Source organism: Lontra canadensis, unplaced genomic scaffold (assembly GCF_010015895.1).
Source record: "Lontra canadensis isolate GAN:19392208 unplaced genomic scaffold, GSC_riverotter_1.0 scaffold112, whole genome shotgun sequence".
Classification (NCBI taxonomy): Eukaryota; Metazoa; Chordata; class Mammalia; order Carnivora; family Mustelidae; genus Lontra; species Lontra canadensis.
Genome location: NW_022631106.1, coordinates 279,945 through 302,624, shown reverse-complemented (window position 1 = coordinate 302,624; position 22,680 = coordinate 279,945). Strand labels below are relative to the sequence as shown.

Genomic DNA, 22,680 nt, shown 5'->3' with positions numbered 1-22,680 from the left:
GAGCTATAGAAACCTGTAAGGGCTCGCAGGGGAAGAAACCCGGGAGGTTCTGGAGGGAAGGAATCATGTGTTCCTCTTTGTTCAGTGGCACGTGGCACAGTATCTGGCACAGAGCAGGCAGTGCTCAGAGGATGTCCACAGGACAGAAGGGAGACTGACAGCAAGCCAGTCACCTGTCTTTCCTTTATCTGTCCAAGTAACAAGCGTGACTGTATACTTGGGTCTCGACCCTGCCACAGGAGCCAGGAGGCCCAGGTGGTGAGAACCTGCACTTTCCACTGTGACGGCGGAGCCCCCACAAACAGCTTTGGTGCCCTGGGCTGCCTGCCCTTCAGGGACATGGAAGGTTCCATCCAGGCCATGCCCCCACTGCTTTTCAGAGACTGTGTGAAAGCAAAAGGAGATAAAAGATAGAAGTGTTTCTGATGCCAAGATGCCATTCGGATGAATTATCTTTTAGTAGTAGTGGTCCTGTAAGTTGCCCTTTTTGGAAGCCAAATTATAAGTCCACCTGATTATAAACTTACCTAGCGTCTCTTTGACCCCTAGTTCTAATGCACTATGAGTATCCAGTACTTACCTATTTCACCAAGAATTAAAAGCAGGCCTTTGAAATCCACTGCTATGAACACAGATAACACCCACCCTCACACTCACACTCTCCTTCCAGTCGCTCAGTTAGGAGAAACCCACCCTCCCTGTTGAATTGTCTCACTTCCTTACCCCCAGCAACTTCCCTAAGAGTCAACCTGATACTAGGTTAGAAGATTAAGGGACAATGAAGTCCAGCAGTCAAGGGCTCAGACTCCATGGAACAGACTACCTGGGTGTGAACATGGCTCCTTCTCGTACTAGCTATATGACCCAGGGCAAGCTAACATGACCTCTCTGAGCTTCCACTCTCCCTGTCGCAAAATGAAGATAGTCGCATAGCTCTTATTAAGGCCGTTTTGCGATTAAATACCGTATGACAAAGTACTTAAATCGACACACGGTAAGTACCCCATGAACGTCGGCCGGTATTATTACTGTGGTTATTCCCGCCTCTTAAGGGTTTCTTGGGTTTGTTAATTCCTCTCCGTTCCCCCCATCACCTCATAAAGACAAGGTTCCCGCTTACGTGTCATATCTCTCTCCCTGTTTATGAGCAGTGTGGAGCCAGTGACAGGTCACTTAGCGACGTCACTGTTCCGAGGAGATAATGACATAAAGCAATTCACATGTTCCTCGCAGGCTTTAGCTCTGGGATCGCGCGGCTCTTGCCCTAATAGCCACGGACATGACACGGACTCTGAGCCACGGTCATCTGCAGACCGTGCCTCCGGCTGGAAGGCTGTGGAGAACTCCCTCAACTCTGATCACCACAATGGAGAAAGCCAGGGGATCTCAGAGAGATAAGGAGTTTCTCAGGAACCACTGAGGGGCCAGTGGAGGGGAGGAGTGGCAGTAAAGAAAGCCCCAAATTTCAATGTTATAAATAGTTACCTCATCGGGAGTTTCCTGTTTCTTTAATCCAGCACACTTCGTAATTATGAGCTCATGGCATCGCTTGTGGACCACGCAAGTGCAAACTGCAAACAGCAAAAATGGGAAGGCTGAGCGACAAGTGGGGGTAGAAAGCTTCCACCCCCAAGATTCTGGTCTCCATGGAGGGACGCCGGGAGCCACACCCCTCCCGAGTCTTAACGAAAGACCCTGGCTGAAGCCTGGCAGGCTGAGTCATTTAGGAACACTGTGTCATCAGTGCCATTAGGGTTCCCTGAAAGCTCTGGAGAAGAATGCACCACTTACACCCAGAGGGCCTCAGGAGTTTTCTCAGATATGGAAGTACCAATTGATTTCCCCACTTCTATATGCCAAGGTCAGAGAACAGTTTCCTTCTGCGAAGCAGGTCTGTTAAAGGCACCGGAGCAGTCCTATGCCCCAGCCCACGTCACATCAGGGTTGGCAGGTGTGACGGGGAGCACTGCTGCGGGAGAATGGGTCTTTTGGGGCACAGGAGTTCTTAAACATTTTTGTTTAATTTCACAGTGGCCGACAGCCTGGTCTTCCGCATCCTGGGACAGTGTGAGCTGAGGCGGCCAAAGACGTAAGCAGCTATTTGCACACATGCTACCTCAAGGACATGGCCATGTACGACAGAACCTGCTCAGGTCCCCTGGGGAGAGCCCAAGTCAACCAGTGGCTGGGTGAGGAGACGGAATGGACTCCCAGCTCTAACCACAGAGAAATCTTGACCACAGCACCCATCCACCCTCCAATCCTGGAAAACCTGACCTTGCATTTTAGGCAAAGAACTGAAAACAAACTGCAATAATTTCAAGGGAGTCTTAAACATTGAAGAGCTAATGATTCCACGGTAGAGACAAAAACAGGGATGGGGGGAGAGAGAGAGAATCAGCAAGGATCACTGAGTGATAGGAGTGAATCAAGCAGGTGAGGGAACTTCTTCAGGGAACAAGAGAGGGAGGGGGCTGACAGGGTACACGGAGCCCAGCTCAGGGCAGGGCGGGGCCTTCGAAGCGTGTTGAATGGCTGTGTCTTACTGGGAAAGGAGCAGAGACCCCGGGGACAGCTGGAGACAGGTACCCACAGGTACTCCCATACCTCTACATCCCATATATGGGATACAGGAACCATGTCCAGGCAGGGACAAAAGAAAGCAAGGTCTTGCTTCTCGGAGAGGGAAGAGGAGCGCGCAAACCCTAAAGAGGCTCTAAATGTCAACAAACCCAGCATGTGTGTCCTAGGAGTGTCGCTGATCTGGACAGACCAGTGGGCCCCCAAGCATTTAGTTCCTACAATGCCTCTTACCTTGACATTGGTATCCCTGCTTTCCTATGACACCCCTGAAAAGAAGAATACAACCTTTTAATAAATTTTAGTAGGTCAAAAACCACACAAAGCCACGCCCTTCTGGCCACCAGCCACGATGCACCAAGTAGACTAGAATCCAGACAGCAGCGGGATTTCACTTCCTCTTGCAGAGCGCCTTAAAGTGACTCCTTCAGGGTGCCTGGGCGGCTCAGTTGGTTAAGCCTCTGCCTTCTGCTCATGCCACCAACCGGCAGTCCTGGTAGTGAGCCCTGCTCATCACAGGGCCTGCTTCTCCCTCTTCCTCTGCCCCACCCTCCTGCTCCTTCTAAGTAAACAAATAAAATCTAAAAAAAAAAAAAAAGACTCCTTCAGAGGCAACAGAGGTTAGAGCCAGCGTTTGGAATGGGTACAAAGCCTGGTCAGTGTCAGGGTTTGGTTTCCTAGACCAACAGCCATTCCAGTGGGGCCATCAGTGTTCTGGAACGCCACAAAGACTCTGCTCACTCAAGGCAAGTCTTGATCGGTCGAACATGGCAGGTAATCATGTAGGAGCGCTCTAGCTTACAGGCATATTCCCTGGGCACTCCAGAAGCAGTCAAGGGTTCTAGGTCGGTCTGTGGCCAGGGCTAGGGGCATTGGTCAAGGGCAATGGCAGAGGTTCCTTCCCTGGCAGGTGTCAGCTCCCCTGGGGCAGGGTTAGGGTCAGCATGGACACAGAACAATCCAACCAATCTGGCCTGGGCCCTGTCCTCAGTGACACCACCAACTGGCCAAGGAGCAATCTGCCATTTCCAGCCCAGTGGGAGCTGCACCTTGGGAAGCCTAGAACCCAGTGGTGTTCGCCATGCGCTGAGAGGAGACCTGAATCCATACATCTCAGCTTCCACAACATACTCCCTCCAAACACACAACTCATGACAGAAATACAGAAAACAGAGGTTAGAGGGTGGAAGCAGTGCCGGGGATGAGACGTTTCTGTGATGGGACTGGGGCATTATTCCCACTTCCAACAGCCTGAGGGTGCTCTGAGCTGCACCACCACAGATGTCCATGCCAACCTCAGTGACTAGTTCTGGAAAACCACAAGGACAAGACAAGCCACTCCTGCACACCTTGGCAATTCAAAGTCTAATTCAAATGATCCTTCGCTTGGTTTGTGCAGCAGATTGGCCTCACTTATTCTCCCCCACAGGATCCAAGTGTGTTGGCAAAGTTCCAGAGCTCAGAGAGGTTGTCAGGAAGGCTGGTGGGAGGTCTGGAACAGCTTTTTGCTGGGCTCACCAGGGGTGGAAGTGGGTCTCTGACACCTCCTAGCTGGAGGACGTCACACTAGTCTCGTTTTCCTTTCTGAGTCTCAGTACTGTTGTTAATGGAGTGGCTTTAATAATACTTAGCTTCTAGGACACTAGGATGATTTAATTAGATATTCTCAGGGCCTAAGAAAAGACCTGGCACATGGTAAGCATTCATTAAGATTCCCCCACCAATACCCAAGGCCAGTGCTCCTTATCCTTCTCCATCTCCCAAAAAGGCCTACAACCTACCTGTCTTTGCCTATCAAAATCCTAGTCATCATGAAAGGAGAAATGCCACCTCTTCCAGGAAGCTTTCCCTAAGCACTCCAGCCAATGCTGCTCTCTCATTCCTCTGAAATCTGGGCATCCTAGTAGCACCACTGTTGTAACAGTTATTAAGAACTGCTTTGAATTACAGATACTGGCAATCAAGTATTTTTTAAGCTTTATCATGGGAAAATTCAGATATATACAAAAATAAAGAGATAAATGTAAGGGACCTATAACCAGCTCTAACAATGATTAATGCACAGCTGGTCTTATTTCATCTCTACCCCTAGCCCCTCTGCCCTCCTTCCAGATCATTTTTAAACAAATCCCAGACATCACATTATTTCATTTCTAAATAATTAAGCTTGTGTCTCTAAAAGATAAGAACTCCTTTAAAAAATACATCACAACATGCCACTATTGGTTATAAAATCTTAACTCGTTAAACATCATATATGATATGATCCTAAGCATAAAGTCACCATTCTTCCGAGTTATCCCCCCAGGTACTAAAGACTCACTAAGCCTTCCAGAAAAGTCTTCTGCAATCAAATGAAGAAGAAATAAAGCCCATCAGCACTTTAAAAATAAAGTTTCTCTTCTCCTACAACCCCCTCCCCCATGTCTCACCTCAGGGAAGTCCTCACTAGAGGTTCCCAGGAGAGAGGGCCTTACCAGATAAAATCTCTGCAGTGGGAGCAGTAGGTGGGTTGCCGAAGGTAGGTAGCCATGAACTTGTGGCCGTTGACCTGGTGGACCCTGCGCCTGACAGCCCCCTGCCTCTTCCTGGGCCGCATGCGCTCCCTGAACACGCGCTCTTCATTGTCTTTAGGGGCTGGGGAAGGACAAGAGCAGAGAAGAAAACACAGGGTTAGTACACCTGGGAAGAGACCTCCTACCCCACTCTCAGTGCCGGGAGCAGGAGCGGCATGGGCGGGAGTATCCACGGGCTGAGGGACTGCGGGGTCTGAGCCTCACCGCTCAACCCCAGCGAGGGCGCACCATGAGAGACAGGAAGGCCAGACCGGGCCGCCATTTCCCATCCCAGCGGCACCCCTGAATTCATCCAGATCCCAGTCCTGACCCTGGTGTGGCTTCTCCATTGCCCCCGGGGAAGCAGCTGCACACTGCAAGGGTGTGGGACCAAAAGGCTCAAGGTTCACATTTTATCACAGCTGCTCGGCAGCCAGGCCTTAGCCAGCCAGTGCGTCCTTGCCTGGAGCCTCTAAGGGCCCAGCCCTCTGGAAACGGGGTACAGTGCTGACACCAAGGGCACTGTGGAATCTGCACCCAGCTCCCTGGCTCAGAGAAACCGGACTTTTCTTCCTTCCCTTTCTTCTGGACTAGGATAATCAGGAACCTTTTCCTGAAGGTCAAAAGGAAACAGAAACTTAACACTGGGAAAGCAGTTTTCCAGAAGACTCAGACCCACCACCATGGACTTTACGACCTCACTGAAGACAAAAGGCTTGTCCTCACTTCTTCCTTGGGTCCACATCAGAGGCTGCCCCAAGCCTCAGAGAGTCCTGCAAGGGTGCTAATAAGCGACCGCAATGCTTGTTATGGTCTGAATGATTGTGCCCCGCTCTCCCATTCACGTGCTGATGTGCTACCTGCCAGTGTGACCCAGTCATGACAGTGAAGTTCCCATGATAGGGTGAATGCTGTTAAGAGGACGTGACCGGAGCTCACTCACTATCTGACGAGGACCCGGAGAGAAGACAGATGTCTACAAGGCAGGAAGGGGGCCCTCACCCAACCGTGCTGACACCTTGATCTCAGACTTTCAGCCTCCAGAGCTAGGAGCAAGAAATTTCTGTTGCTGGAACCACTCTGTCTACAGCATTTTGTTCCGGCAGCCCAAGCAGACCAATACGAGGGTCACACTTAATGCTAACTGAGGGCTTACTCTGCGGCAGGTGCCCACTGTACCTTCACAGCAGCCCTTCTGAAAGGTGATCATATCCACACTTCACAGGTGTGCAAATTGAGGAATAGGAAGTTCATATAACCAGTTTCTGTTAGCACAGCTACTAAGTGGTGGAGCCCAGATTCTAACCCAGAGGGTGGGGGAGAAGCCAGTGTTAACACTGTCCACGTGCCGCTCTGGGCGACAGCCTACCCTCCCGACAGCAAGGTCCCAAAGTGCTCAACTGAGGGGCTCTTACAACGCAAGAGTCCAGTGGCCTCTGGCTTCTCCAAGGGCAGAGGGGAGGCGCCTGGTTCCCAGCACTAGTGCTGGCCCTGGAAGGTGGCCTGCACGGCACAGCTTAAAATTCACTGGGAAGGGTCCGTGCCCCCCAACCCCAGGTATCCCCCACACCTGACATGCCACCATGACAGTGTCAGTCTTGGGGTGAGAAGGGCACCTGTGTGAGCCCAACAGCTGGAGGATCTGAGGGCAGTGTCTGTCAGTGGGGACTGGGCAGGGGTGGAGGGACACCGCACTAGAGGAAGAGAAAGGCAAGAATGGGGAGCACATGCCCAGTAGGGGCTTTTAGGGGGAAGAAGCCTCCAAGCAGACAGGCAGAGCTGCTGATCCCCAGCACAGACACTGATGACCTAGACGGGGGTCTGCCTGCCACCCCTCTGTTTCCCCACCCCCAGCCAGTCTGGGCCCCCTTTTGAATGGGTGCTTTTTATATTCCAAAAGGTCTCTGACCTGGAAAGAGATGGAGTATGCAAATCCTACCTTCTACCCTGCCACAACCTAGGGACCAAGGCCCAGCTAATTAGATTCTCATGGGAATGTCCCAGCTCTGCTTTAATATAGAGACATGTACACACACACAGAAATCTGGCCATCAACACCCAATTGTCCAATGACGGGTGACTTCTATTTCTGCTGCCTACTTTTCACTATATCCAGAATATTCTACCACATTTAGAAGTAGAAGAAAAATATATGGTAATTAAAAAAAAATATTCACTAGCACTTCCTTACTACAAACCTGATCTACAAAAATCCAGACTCCAATCTCCACGCCTGGGCAGCTGAGACCGGAGGATAAGCATTCAACCACCTGCCTTTACCAGATTCACCAAGTGTCACATTTAAACAGTAAGTCAGCCCCTCATGCATTTAAGGTGCAACTTGCTTTGCAAATCCCTCAAATTTACTAGTCATTTGATCCTGGGAAGTTATATTTTCTGTGAAACTGCTGAGGAGTCCTATCTAGTTTTCTCAAGGGAGCCCAGCTAGAACAGGGTTACGGGTATCCCCAAGGGCCTCATTTCTCAACTTTTTACAGAAATGACCAGCAACCAAATTGAAGGTCTAAACTCTGTTTACTTTGATTTAATACGTTAACATAGCAACCTGTTAATTTAACTGACTTATAAAGACCTCCTAGTTGCATGCACTCACGCCTGGAGAGAAGCTGCTTCCTACTGGTGGGGGGTGAGGGGAGGGTCCTGGGAGGAGGTTAGACAGAGAACCAAGGATAACTCCCCTTAAGTGGGGTCTGATTGTCTGACTGAACTTCCCCAAAGGTTCTATAATTCCTGCTCCAGAGCACAGGTGCACTGCCTTGTAAGAGAGATTCGACATCAAAGATGTGGGGAAACAGAAAGCTATAGGAGAGGGAAACACAGGTAAAACTCATGCCCCCCCCCATGGGGACCTCCCCACCCTCCATGTGCCAAGCAGCAGGACAGGCAAGAGGAAAAAGGGGACAGGGGCCCCCAGTTGGTAAAAATCGTCCCATCATCCATTCCTCTGGACAGGGGAGCCAAGGGTCCAGCCAGACAGTCTTTGTGCCTATCACCCACATGCCTAGATCCTGAGGGGAGCCCCAGCACTCCCCAGCCCCACAGAACCTCCCTGCTGGGGCCTGGAGTCACCAGCAGAAACAGATCCCATCAGCATTTCCTGCTGCTGTCAAGGATCTCCATTAAAATACAGTTCCTATGGGGTAATGCATCACGCACGTGTGTGCATGTGAGTGTGTGATGTGAATGTGACAGATTTATAAATGAATATAGATGTGGATATAAAAATCAATACGGTATCTATTAAATATGTTGTGAATAACTTCTATAATTTCTATATTTATATAATACAGGATAATAGTGTATTACATTTATTTACATCATGAGCATAACTGTATTTTGTAACTACAATATAATTAATACTATAACATGATGTTATAATTATACTCTTAATATATAATATAAAATATGATGCAAACATAGTTTGACTAAACCATTTGAAGGTTGCAAGCACAGTAACACCTTACCCTAAAATATATCAGCCTTCATCTCCTAAGAACAAAAGCATTCTCTTAATAACCAAAGTTATCAGAGTCAAGAAACTTAACACTGATATGATATTATCTAATATATGGTTCATATTCAAATTTCTCCAACTGCCCCCAAAATGCCCTTTATAGTTGTGGCCTTAAAATTTTTCAGAAGTGGGGCGCCTGGGTGGCTCAGTGGGTTAAACGACTGCCTTCGGCTCGGGTCATGATCCTGGAGTCCAGGGATCTAGTCCCACATTGGGCTCTCTGCTCAGCGGGGAGTCTGCTTCTCCCTCTGACCCTCCCCCATCTCAGGCTATCTCTTTCATTCTCTTTCAAATAAATAAACAAAAAAAATTTAAAAAAATTTTTTTCAGAAGCTACTTAAAGCTCTTGCTTTGCCTTTAGTTGCCACACTCCTTAGACTTTTCAATCTAGAACAGCTTTCTTGTTTCCTTTTTATGATACATTTATGAAGAGTTGAGGATGCTCTTACAGAATGTTCCACAATCTGGATTTGTCTCATTCCTCCCCATTAGTTTCACGTTAAATGGCAAGAATACCACAGAGGTATAGGTACCAATGAATCCAAATATATCCATCAAGATCCCTAGAGACACCTGTGTAAATGACATGAAAGTAAAACTTATAGGAATTATAAAATACTCGCTCTTAGTGGGAATTTTTAAAATGCAAAGAGCAGTCTTGACATTCCACTGACCCACCACTGAATACATAGTAACAAGTTTGTTTTAAAGTGGTATTATCCGTATTATACATATGCAATGTGATGCAACATTTCCAGAAACAATACTCTAATGATAGCAAACAACACACAAAAAAAGTCACATCCTTTAACTTTGGGATTCCCACTACGTCAATAATTACACAGAAACTAAAAGCTATATACTTATAACTTGCAGATGTTCCCCCATTGCTGTCTATTTTGACCAACAAACAGAAGTAACTGGACCATTGTACATTAAGAGAATGGTCGGACAAATTATAGCACATTTATAGCAAGTTAAAAATGGTGAACTAAGACCTTGCGGGATTATGGGGAAATGGGATACAATACGGTAAAAACAGAATGTGCACGCTCACAAACCTCTGTAAAACATACTTGCAAATTGAAGGTAACGTAAAAGAATTATTGTGCTCTGTTAGGATGATGGGTTTACATACTGTCTGTAGAATTGGAAAACAACGAGCTCTGATGCTCTTTAGTGACTTCTAAGAGAGGTTCTCTGTGCCTGTGCATCCTTCTTGCTATGGAAGGGGGAGGGCTCCTCAGTATAAACAAGGAGAAGGCACTAGATGTTGCACTGGGCAGGGGGACAGGTCCAATTTTGACAGTCCGCAGCTGCCAGTGCTCCTAGACTGAGGGAAGAGCTCCCCTGACCTGCCCCCAAGCCCACTGCAAAGGATGCCTGGTGCTGTCACTGCGTGCACCCTGCTACAGCCACCTGGTGTGACCCTTCCTTTGCAGCATCCTCAGAGGCAAAACTCAGGCTGGCTTTCCTCCCAGAGAGCCCACTGGGCTCTTTCCAGATCTTTTGTTTGATGGGTGCATCAGCCATGTGGCAGAAGGGGTGATGTCAAGTCAGGGAGAGACCTGCTAAGAGCGGGATAACCTTTTTGAGACTTTCTGTGGAAATGAAGATTAGTCAGACAGTGTTCTCCAAGGAGACAGGAGTTCTCCAAGGCATGAAGTGAAGCAGAGCTGTCCTGTGGAGCTACTAGGAGATCCTCGGTTACCTCAGCCTCCAACAACGTTCCAGGCTTGTCTCCTGCTTGGTTCCGTTAGGCCGTCAACTTCAGACACCCAGGAGCTTTTGCACAGTGAGGATCTTACAGCCCTGAGGCTGCACGCAGGTGGCAGAAGCGGCAGAAAGAGCCCACACCTTGGAGTTACAACTCTGTTGAAGCAGCCCCTCCTGGCTCCTTTTTCCTGGGCTGAGTCCTCCCCATCTCAGCCAGGGGAACTCTCGCAGACATGGGGAGATGCAGCTCCTGGCACCAAAGCCTATGCCAGTCTGATGACTGAGGTCTCCCTGCTCCACCATCTCCTACCTCACCCCACCTCACCTCCTCTGGCACAAAAGGGGAGCTGACCTGACAGGACTGAACACCATTCCCTACATGAGGCGACAGACACCCTTCACCTCCACACTCTCGGGGTATCTTTCAGTTTAAGAATATCTAGCAGGAATCAAAAGAAACGAAATCTTGTCATTTGCAACAACGTGGATGGAACTAGAGGGTATTATGCTGAGCAAAATAAGTCAATCAGAGAAAGACAGTATCATATGATCTCTCTGACATGAAGAATTTGAGAGGCAGGGCAGGGGGATGTGGGGGGATAGGGAGGGGAAAAATGAAACAAGATGGGATCAGGAAGGAGACTCTTCTAAAATTAAGAGACTTTTTTAAAGATTTTATTTATTTATTTGACAGACAGAGATCACAAGTAGGCAGAGAGGCAGGCAGAGAGAGAGGAGGAATCAGGCTCCCTGCCCAGCAGAGAGCCCGATGCAGGGCTCGATCCCAGGACCCTGAGATCATGACCTGAGCCGAAGGCAGAGAAAGAGGAGGAATCAGGCTCCCTGCCCAGCAGAGAGCCCGATGCAGGGCTCGATCCCAGGACCCTGAGATCATGACCTGAGCCGAAGGCAGAGGTTTAACCCACTGAGCCACCCAGGCGCCCCTGATTAAGAGACTTTTAATCTTGGGAAACAAACTGAGGGTTGCTGGGGGGTGGGGGGATTGATAGGGTGGCTGGGTGATGGACATTGGGGAGGGTATGTGCTACAGTGAGTGCTATGAGGTGTGTGAGCCTGATGATACACAGACCTGTACCCCTGGGGCAAATAATACATGATATGTTAATAAAAAAATAATTAAAAAAAATATCTGGTGGGGAACTTCTAACAGGCCCAGCTTACGAACGCCTGCATACGCCAGCACTTCCTAGCAGGGTATGTGTAGTGAGAATCGCCAGATGAAAGGATCGACCCTGCCTGAGACCCTTGACCCAGAAGCCTGGACCAAGGATGACCAATATGCACAACCACAGCCTCTGGGTACTGCTGTCGTTCCTCACCACAGGACAGTCACCTACCCTTGATGTCTGGGCACACAGGGGTCTTTTCCACAAGCAAGTATGCTGTGGGTTCTTCTTTAATTTTTCTGGCTTGTGTTTGGACCTCTTTCTGCCAGTATGGCTGAACTAGGCACTAGATGATGAGACAAATGTTGCCTTTGCTCCAAACCTGCTTTGGGTTCTAGACCCAGTCATTCAATCTCTTTGGGTTTCTGCTTTCCTATCTATCAAGAGAGGATAAGGCAACAGCTCAGCCTAAACCCCAAGCTGGTACCATCTTTCTCTTTCTTCCTGGTGCCAAGCTGACACCTCCTTACTGAGGGGAAGTGAAACAGCCCCAACCCCCCACCCTGCAACACCTGCTTTGACACCTCCTAATCGCCACACCCTGCAGGGGCCCAGCTGCCTCCAGATGTTCCACACCTGTCTCTGTGAGCGAAAGAGAGTGAGCATCCTCTTTCCCTACCCCATCCATTAAGGGCTTTAGAAAAACGACTCCATCTTCAGACTGGCAAGCTGCCAGGAAGATTGGGCCAGGCACAGAACAGTGACTCAGTTTGCGAACAAAAGCAGTGAGAAACATAACTGATTTGAGAAAAGGCTGGGGACCTCCTCAGAAGGCTTTTCTTAGAATCCAAGCAAAGAAGGAATCCAGTCCTCAAAGAAGGTAATTTCACAACGTGAAGAAAACCATTCAACCATCGTACTATTTTCTTCTCTAAGGAACTGTCAAACCTGAGATATTCAGAAGCTGGAAAATAACAGTTACAATTTATCGGGCCCCTGCCATGTACTGGGTACCTTTCCAAGCACCTTACATCGGCGCAATACCATTGTGTACACATGAGGTACCATTAAATATACATGAGGTACCATTACATATACATGAGGTGCTAATGCATATACATGAGGTGCTGCTCCATACACATGAGGTGCTGTTCCATATCCATGAGGCGCTATTACATATCCATGAGGCTCTATTACATATGCATGCTATTACATACCCATGAGGTACTATTTCAAATACATGAGCTATATAAGCAACTTACACACATGCTCTAATACCATGCAGTGGTTACTATTCTCGATTTACAAAGAAACCGAGCCTTTGAGAGGTTAAATAACTAATTTGCTGAAGGTCATATAGCTTACAAACAGTAAATGTCAGCTCAGGAACTCCCACCCTGACCCATCCGGTCCTGCCTCCCAGGGATGGCAGAACACCCTGGGTCCCACATGCACCTGACTGTATGGGAGTCAGCTCCTGCAGCTGCCCACCCACCTCTTCACACATCCACCTCTGCTCTCATCCAGGGACTTGGCAAAGGAAGCTAAAGGGGACCGATTAGTTCATGATACACCCACAGAATGGATTTTCATGCTGTGGTTTTAAAAAAGTAGATATGCGGGGCACCTGGGTGGCTCAGAGGGTTAAGCCTCTGCCTTCGGCTCAGGTCATGATCTCAGGGTCCTGGGATCGAGCCCCGCATCGGGCTCTCTGCTCAGCAGGGAGCCTGCTTCTCCCTCTCTCTCTCTGCCTGCCTCTCTGCCTACTTGTGATCTATCTCTGTCAAATAAATAAATAAAATATTAAAAAAATAATAATAAATAAATAAATAAATAAATAAGTAGATATGCTAAATCCACCAAGAAATAATAAACAGGAAGACTAAGAAACATGTGTATAGTATGTATATAAAATGAGAAGGAGAAAAGGATAAATATACTCAAAAAACACATGAGTGAAAACACACACTGAAAATTTCTGAAGGGTATAACATAAACGATCTATCTAGAAATGTTTCCTCTGTAGATACTGGATACCAGGCACTGTTCTGGGCACAGACCCCACAGCACGAGCTCTGACCCGGGACCACTCTCTCAGTTATTGTTCTCTGGTCCTTGATGGTCAGGTCTCCACTAACAAACCAAAGAATTACCACAACATTCCAGACAACGGTGGTTATGGCTTGGGGGGAGCTCCTAACATAAGGTGGATGAGAACCTTTGCCACTCCATCTCTGAGGAGGTAATCTTCCCTCTCAATAATTCTCTGGCTTGATTTTATGGACTTACTGGTGAAAAAAAATGCAAGATAAATGGAAGGAAAACAAAACCAACCGCCCCCTCCCCCCCAAAAAAACTAGGTACTGAAAATCAAAGGAGCAATGCCTTTTATTTTTATTTGCCATGAGGAAAATAGATTATAATATTTTCAAGTGGAATAAATGCTTTATGACAGGAGTTTTAAATATGAAGTAAATATTTATGTGATGCCAAAGAATATGTTCTGCATGCTGTACTCACACAATAAAGAAAATTTCTGTTCAAAACAGGAAAGAGGAAATGGCAATTAATTCCTTGGGAGAGATTACTACGTGCTATCTACGTCTTCCCAGAGAGTCACACAAGGAGAATGGAGAGGTCTGAGGGCTGAGGTTTGCAGCTGTCTGCGTGTTTTATTCTGTGTGGAATCCAGTCAGAAGAACACTGGGGACCCATCAAGATTAGCATCTCAAACTTACTAGAAACTCTCTTCTTCTCTCTCTCTTCTTCACTTTTGGAAGGAGCTGTGCTGCCTTCATGGCACAGCCTGTGTTCTGTTCACTTATTAAAATAAAACTTAAGGTGCTTCATTTGGTGTGCTGGAGGAGTGAAAGACTCAGGCCCTGATAGGACAGGGAGAGCAGCATAGTGAGGGGAAACATGGCGATGGCCAGACAGTGGGATGACCATCACTGAGGGAGGGGCCTGGGGAGAAAGGGGAGGGCAATCCCCCAAGCCCATGCTCTGATGTAGAGCACACACGTGAACACAGAGAACCAGTGGGCAAGAGGATTTCACTGAAGCAGGGAATGTGCTCGCCTCCTGCCCCTCTGTATTCATTCATTCATTCACTCACTCACTCACTCACTCTCTCCCTCTCTCCCTCCTGCATCCATTCAAAATTACAGATTGGAGTTACACTGGAACTTGACTGCATGCCTCTGGTACCCAGGAAAAGTCACCACTTGCCAGGAGGAAACCACAGACCCAAACCCTCCAGGCAGACCTGCTAAAAACTCAAAAAACATTCCCAGCCTGGGAAATCAGCCAAGTGGGGCCCCAGCCAAGGGTAGGGTGAGAGTCCCCGCAGGGGCCAGCAACAGTCCTGTGATTCAGATCCCAGGAAAAGGAGGTTTCACTGCATTCTGGTCACCTGAGCCCCCACTGAGCTCATGTCTATGAGGCTGAGTGCTGGCCACTACTCGTGTTTCTAAAATCTTGTATGAAACAAGGCCTGTGGGAAAATAGTGGCAGAAGTCTCCACAGGGCTTCTGTCCATGCCCAGGTGCTAGTTGGTCATCATAGGGCGGTGGGTAGTGGGAGGGAGTCAGTACCAGTGAAGGCCGGCATAATTCCTTCAAATATATAACAAGCATTCGAATGCCACAGAGACCCCAGCCATAAATGTTATGGGGTCATTTGTGGAAAAGCCTGCACTCAACCAGGGCTGTTAATTTGAGCCCTTCCACGTCATCCGGTCAGCGACAGGCAGAGCTCAGGGAAGGTTCAAGCACAGTGAGCTCCAAGTCATAGGCTCTAATGCCCACGTGGTGCCCAGCAACCTCATCCTGGGCTCCAGCCTTCAGGGTTTCTAAAAATACCACCATGAACTAACTCTGCTCTCCCCCAGCTGCTTCTTCAGTTTTCAGCGCTAATAAAGTTCAAGTTCAGAGGAGAAGCCACGTCCTGTCCCTGAGTAATCTGGAGTCCCAGGCAGGAGTCCCATGAAGATGGCCGGGTAGGCATGTCTTATTACATTACCTGGAAGAGGAGGAGAGTTTCAGGAACTACAACATGAAAAGAAGACAAGAGAAGGTGCTGAAAGAAGGAGCTTGAGCAAGAAGATACAAAGAAGTACGACAGCTGTGGAGTCCCCAAGTCCAGCCTGGTAATGGGCTCAATTAAGCTCATGCCTTCCCAGGAAGTAGACAGGTTTGTCGTGAGTACTGTCTACCTTCCCCAGGCCTTAGGATCACGCTGACCAAGAAGGGAGCTTACCTTCTTTCCACCCTCCCTCCTAGGAGCCCAGGCGAGGCCTGTCCCCAGGGCAGGGTGCTGGGGGGATGGACCAACCTTAGGAAGCTTAACACAGGTGAACAAGCCCCAAGTCCATCTACAGAAACAGCTATAATGGCCTTAGCTCTTGCAGAACTTAGATGTTTTCCCCACGCCTTCATACAAACCTGCTTAAACTTGTTGTTACAAGTTTTATGTTCCATTGAGACTATGACCAAACCTCTGCATATGGAGAGAGAGGGATGAACAAGTCAGAAGCCATAATACTTTTCATTATTAACTGAAAACATCCCATAATCCAACATGTGTTCCTTCAAGGTGTGTCCTTGCACCTTCTCTCTCTCTCTCTCTCTCTCTCTCACACACACACACAGATGCACACATGGTGTGTCCCAAGCCCACCTCCAGTTCCTGGCACTCTCCCCAACCAGGGGACACCACAGTCCAGGGAAACTAATAAATTCCCAGTTCCTGATTCTTAGGGCCTTGGAAACTTCTATCTCTCCTCGAGCTGTCTCCCCTAGAGACGTGGGAATGCTGGGAAAACAGCAGTTACTATTGTGAGGGAAAAAATGATTTTCTAAGAACTCTACAAAACAACAGACACATTCACTGAGGTTTGGGCCTCATATCTATTAACTCCCATACAGAGAAAGCAAAACCTGCCAAGAGGAAAAGTGGGGCAGGGGGAGGAATCTTTTTTTCCAGTTTGTTGAACGTAAGAAAATATTTTGAGGCCACACATGCTGACAAGAGATCCAGTTAGCTTAGGTCTTAGTGCTAATGAAGTACAAGTGAAGATCAAATTCTTCAAGTAAGTCAGTTATCTGTGTCCAGATGCAAACATTTTTTTAAAATATTTTACTTATTTAACAGAGAGAGAGAGAGAGAGAGAGAGACAGAGAGAGAGATCACAAGTAGGCAGAGAAGCAGGCAGAGAGAGTGGGAAGCAGGCTCCCTACTGAGCAGAGAGCCCGATGCGGGGCTCGATCCCAGGACCCTGAGATCATGACCTGAGCCGAAGGCAGAGGTTTAACCCACTAAGCCACCCAAGCGCTCTCAGAGGCAAATATTATAGCCACGGGCCCTGCCTTGAATCTCGGCAACTTCCATATGTAGTCTTGGTCACCAGAGCACTGGGGAAGAAGTGAGTAGGCTTGGCCCAACCTTACCCAACCTCTCCCACAAACACGGCTCCCATCCTATCCCTTACTACCTCAAGGCAGCAGAAGAGTTGTGCCTCTACGTATGGAACATGGCACTTTCCTTGTCTGGAAATCTGGGCCCTGCATACAGTGGGTCTTGGCTCAGGTTTTAGCTGAGGTTAGGGTCTATCACACACAGATGTGAAGAAGAAGAGTCAAGGACCCCTCATGATGGATTAGCACTGCCCCTGGCCAAAGCACATCTCGGCAATGCTCGTGAGTCTGGCTAGCCCTTAGTGGGTCATGAGATGCCTAACGGAAAAGAACTGAAATGCATCTAGAAGAGAGGGGTAAAGAGAAATTTCAGGTTCTGGAGGAAATAAGAAAGGGCTGTATAGGAGGCATTGTAGCCAGTCTCCAAGAGGGATTCCACACCATTGGGTAGCCCCCTTCTCCAGTGAACAGACATGACCTGCCAACTTGAGTAACCAAAAAGATTTTGCAGAGTGTGCCTTCTGAGGCTAGGTCATAAAAGACATTGCAGTTCCCATCTTTTCTCCCTTGCATCACTCACTCGGGGCAAAGCCAGCTGCCATGTTAATGGGACACCCAAGAAACCCTATGGCCAGATCCATCTGGTGGGAAACTGAGGCATCCTTCCCACTGGCAACACTGATCCATGAGCCATGTCAGCCACATTGGAAGCAGATCCTCCAGCCTCAGTTGGGCCTTCAGCAGAACACAGCCCCAGCCAACATCCCACACAACCCCATGAAAGACCATGGGCCAGAACCATCCAAGCTAAAACTGCTCTTGAATCTTGCCCCACTGAAAGTGTAGGAGGTAACACATGTCCACTGTTGTCTTAAGCTGCTAAATTTGTGGTAATTTGTTATACATCAATAGATACCTAATTCAAGAGGTAAAACATGAGCCAAGCAAGAGAGATGTAGGGTAGACATTAGAAGGATTTTTTTTTTCTTGTCAGAATTATTCATTCACTCAATCAGTAATTACCCAGGGCCTCCTAGGTACTAGGTACTATGTCTACACTTTGTGTTACATACTTAGCCTGCTGGTGGAGTGGGGTGGGTAAGAATAAATGCTAACAGGACAGAATATACCAGATCACTCTCACATGGGTCCCAGAGCCTGTGTACAAGTGAGTTTCTCAAAACCTGGCTCTGGGAAGCCAGGAATTCAGAGATACAACTTGATGTCCTAAAAACCAAAATGGTCCTTGTGGCATTCAACCGTGCTGTGTTAAGCTTTATCCTTCAAGCTTGAGGATTTAAACCCTCCTCTGAGAGAGCCCTTATGAGTGTAATATGTGAATCTCCGATCCTATGGGGAGATGTCAAGCTGGGAAGGTAGAAAACTGTGGGGCATGAATGGGGGCAGCACCTGAACAGAGTGGCGTCAGGGGAGGAATTCTGGAAAGTTTACATCCAAGGCTGCTGGGTACTTGGCTCATCTAAAGCAAAATATGAAATCCATTTAAAAAAAATTCTAATCATCATGATGAGCGCTGTGTAATGTATATGACTGTTGGATCATTATGTTGCACACTTGAAACATAACACTACAATAATTATACTTGAATAAAAAATTTTTAAAATAATAGTAGGTACCCTTTACCACACAATACCTTCTTGAAAGTATTCCTACAGGTTTGGTATTATTATCTACACTCTACAAATGAGGGGCTAAGAAAATCTAAGCTACTGACCCAAGGGTATGTGGTTATTAAGTGGAAGAGCCTGGCTTTGCACCCAGGTCTCTCTGGCTCCAAAGTTCGTTGTTTCCATCCATACTACACATGTTAAAGAACATGAAATGGATATTTTCCCCCACCCCCACCCCCACTTTTCGTCTCATGGAAACTAGGAAAAACATAAGAAAATTCGAGCATGCTGTTCACGTTATTCTAACAGGCAGTTCGTAGTTGTTTTTTTTTTTTTAAATGAACGTTCCTTCTCAAATGCTGAAGACTAGGTGAAAGATAATTAGCAGATTGGAAATGGAGAGGCCAGTTTCTTTCAAGTGAATATGGAGTCTGATGAGAAGTTCTGAACGTCACTGGAAACCAGACTGCTCTCAAAGTTACGGGAAATGCAAACTCACAAAGACAACCCACTCTCATACCATAACACACACGCAGGGAGCACAGAGGGGTGACAGAAAAACCAGAGCCCCCACTTTCAGCTCATTTGTACTGATTACAGTTGTGTCATACAGACTTTTGAAAAGCAGGAGGTGACATGAGGTCTGATGCAGGAACACATATAATCACCACATAGGCAACAACCTTCTGGAACAAAAGGTTTATATTTGCTCAAACCAAGCAAGGAAGAAAGTGTCAGTTCCAAGTGTTCCCCAGACCTGACCCAAACCATCTTGCTTCCAGGAGGAACACCTGGCCAAAGTCTATTCTCTTCCTAGCGCAGTCCCCTCCTCAATCCTAAGGCTACGTACAAACAGGGAAATTTAAACTTGCTGGGTTTTTTGTTTTGGGTAGGTTTTTGTTTTTGTTTTGTTTGGTTGCTTAAATAAAAATTATCCTTTCTCTCCAAACACAGCAATTAACCAAGGCCCAGTTCAAATCTATCACTGGAAAATTACAAGTGAGAGGTCAAAGTAGTGTGTGCGTTTAAGGTAGAGGAGCTACAATGAAGATATGACATTATATCCTTTGCTCTTTTAAACTATTTTCCTAAAGGGGAAAAAAAAAGCTTGCGGCGTTGAAGAAGGCATCCTTCCTTTATTCTGGAGCTGCTCTGGCCTCTCTGGCGAGCAGCCCACTCCAAACCATCTGTCGAAAGGCCAGCTCTTCCTGCATCTGTTGCCAGAACACGGGAAGGACAGGGCAACAATCTCCCTCTTGCAGTCGGGAAGTCTGAGGCCTTTAAAAAGCTGGCACGGTATTCTCCCTATTTGCAGTCAGGAAAACCCCAGCGGATTTTGGCGTGGGGAGGACCTGAAAGTTGACCCTCATTGACTACAAGAACATTCCGTTGGCTGTCAACCTATTAACCTGAAATGTACACCCCCATTAGATCCCTGACTTGACTCTATCTGAAGTTGACTATCCTCACTTGAAAACCTTTCTAGATAGCAGAAATGCCCTCTCATTCCTTAAAGGGAAACCTCATTTCCTGCTGGGAGTGTGATGGCCACAGGGGTTCAGAAAAATGTTTTAAAGGCGGAAAGGAAGGGAAAAAAGAATCTCTTTCAGATAGACAATGGCCACTGAGGCTGGTCAAATCTGAATCAGAACACAGAAGAACCCAGATTAAGCCCCTTACTTAACATAATCCCATCATCATTTTCTTCTAAATGACCTAAATTCTGAGGTCTCCACCTCCCTAAAATAACTGTTTCTCAAAGGTCAGCATGCATCAGAATTCCTTGGAGGGCTTCCTGAAACATACACTGCTAGACACCATCCCCAGAATTTCTAATGCAAAAAAGGGAGGCCCTGAGAATTTCATTTCTAACAAGATCACAAGTGTGGCTGATGCTGCTTGGTCTGGGACCACATTTTAAGAACTGTCTAGACAACAGTAGCCCCCTTATCTGAACCACCTCTAAGTGCTACACGTAAAGGTATTCCAGAGTTGTTCGGGCCCTGCTAAGAATGTAGAAAGCTAGAAAAGCCATTATTCCCACCACTGCAACCAAAAAAGGACAAACAGAACAAGGGAACAGAATGGAGTCCAAGGAGGAATCCACACATACAGGGTCAGCTGATTTTCAACAAAGGTAGAAAGGCACTTCCACAGAGAAACTGTAGTCTTTTTCTAACAAACAGCGCTGCTGAAATAACTGGATATCCATATGCAAAAATAAACACATATCCACACCCTGCACCTCATGCAAAAATAAACCCCAAACAGATGATAGGCCAAAATGTAAGAACTATTATATATCTGGAGGAAAATAGAGGAAAAAAATCTTTGCGACCTTGGGTTAGGTAAACATTAGATAGGACCCTAAAAGCACAATTCCTCGAAGACTGATAAACTGAACTTAGTAACATCTGCTGTTCAAAAGACATTGTTACGAGAATAAAAAGGCAAGTCCCCAACCTGGAAAAAAATAATTGCAAATCGCATGTATGGGAAAGCGCTTAGGGCCAGAATAGATAAAGAATTCTCAAAACCGGGACGCCTGGGTGGCTCAGTTGGTTGGACGACTGCCTTCAGCTCAGGTCCTGATCCCGGGATCCCGGGATCGAGTCCCACATCGGGCTCCCAGCTCCATGGGGAGTCTGCTTCTCCCTCTGACCTTCTCCTCGCTCATGCTCTCTCACTGTCTCGCTCTCAAATAAATAAATAAAATCTTTAAAAAAAAAAAAAAGAATTCTCAAAACCTGATAATAAGGAAATAGCCCAATAAAAAAATAACCTAGGATTTGAAAGGCACCACACCAACAGAGATATATGGATGGCAATTAAACACATGAAAAGATGCTGAACATCAGTTTTAGGAAGATGAAAATTACAACCACACTGAAAGCACTACATGCCTGTTAGAATGACTAACATTAAAATAATAATAAAATAAAACTTGAAAATACCAAGCGCTAATGACGATGGAAAGTAACTAGAATTTTCATACACTGCTGGATGGAAAACAAAATGGTTTCACCACTTTGGGAAACAGTTCATGGTTTCTTATAAAACCAAACACACACTCACACACACACAAGCTAGCAATCCCATTTCCAGGTATTTACTCAAATAAAAAGTGCAGGTTATGCAAAAATCTATATGTGAATATCTCTAGCAACTTTATTGGTAATTGTCAAACACTGGTCATAATCAAAGGTCCCTCATCTCAGGGAGGGATAAACAGATTGGTGGACACACAATGGAATTCTATTCAGCACCAAGGAGGAACATATCACTGATAGAATTAGCAAATGCACCTCAAATGCAACATAGTAAATGGAAAAAAAAAAAAAAAGCCAAATGTGCAAGGCTACCTACTGTATGATTCCATCCAAACAACATACTGGAAAAGATGAAACTGTAGGCATTGGAAAGGGATCAGTCATTGTTCCCCAACCCCCACCGCCTTGCCCTGCACATCAAATACCTTTACTATGGTGCACTATGAAAGAGAAAGATAATAGGAGAATTTGGGGATGATGGAGCTATTCCATATTTTGATTGTGGCAGTGGTTACAGGAACGCATGTATTTGTCAAAAATGGCAGAAATGTATGCTAAAACAGGTGAATTCTATGGTCTATAAATATTACCTTAATTTTTCTTTTTTTTAAAGGAAAAAAGGTGATGAGGGAGGACCTGCCATAGCCTCATCCCTGTGTCAAGAGTCACTAGAGATCCAAAGGACCACCTTGAGGACAGTTTAGAATGAACATCTGTCAAAATCACACAGAACAGCCTGCCAGCTGAGAAGTCAGGTGGGCAGGAAAGGTTGTAGACTCCAGTCCAGAGAGAGGTGGGGTACCAGGCATGGAGCAGGTCCCCTCCGCCGTCTGGTTCCCTCTTGAAACTGAAAGCTTTGGTTCTGCTCTCACCAGCCTAACAAGGTCCATCCTGACTGCCCCTCACAGAAGTCACATTTTTCCTCCCTCTGAGCTTCCAAGCAGGTCAGTCCTCTATCCCAGGACAGGGTTCCTTCTCTCCTCTCCCTCATCTAAAGCTTTCCTATCCTTTAAGTCCTAAATTTTCCACAAAACCTTTCTTTACCAGAGCAGTCCACTGGGATCTCCTCTTC

At 46.9% G+C, this 22,680-nt stretch overlaps 1 protein-coding gene across 1 annotated transcript in view; it reads right to left on the bottom strand.

Annotated features, from left to right (window-relative positions):
• PRKCE (protein kinase C epsilon) overlaps positions 1-22,680 on the bottom strand; it is a 298,944-nt gene that overhangs the window by 166,654 nt on the left and 109,610 nt on the right. The window contains exons 3-5 of the mRNA XM_032840308.1: positions 5,058-5,217; positions 2,815-2,849; positions 1,486-1,571 (exon numbers count right to left, since the gene is read on the bottom strand). Of these exons, the coding sequence (XP_032696199.1) occupies positions 1,486-1,571; positions 2,815-2,849; positions 5,058-5,217 (281 nt within the window). The remainder of the gene's footprint in view (positions 1-1,485; positions 1,572-2,814; positions 2,850-5,057; positions 5,218-22,680) is intronic.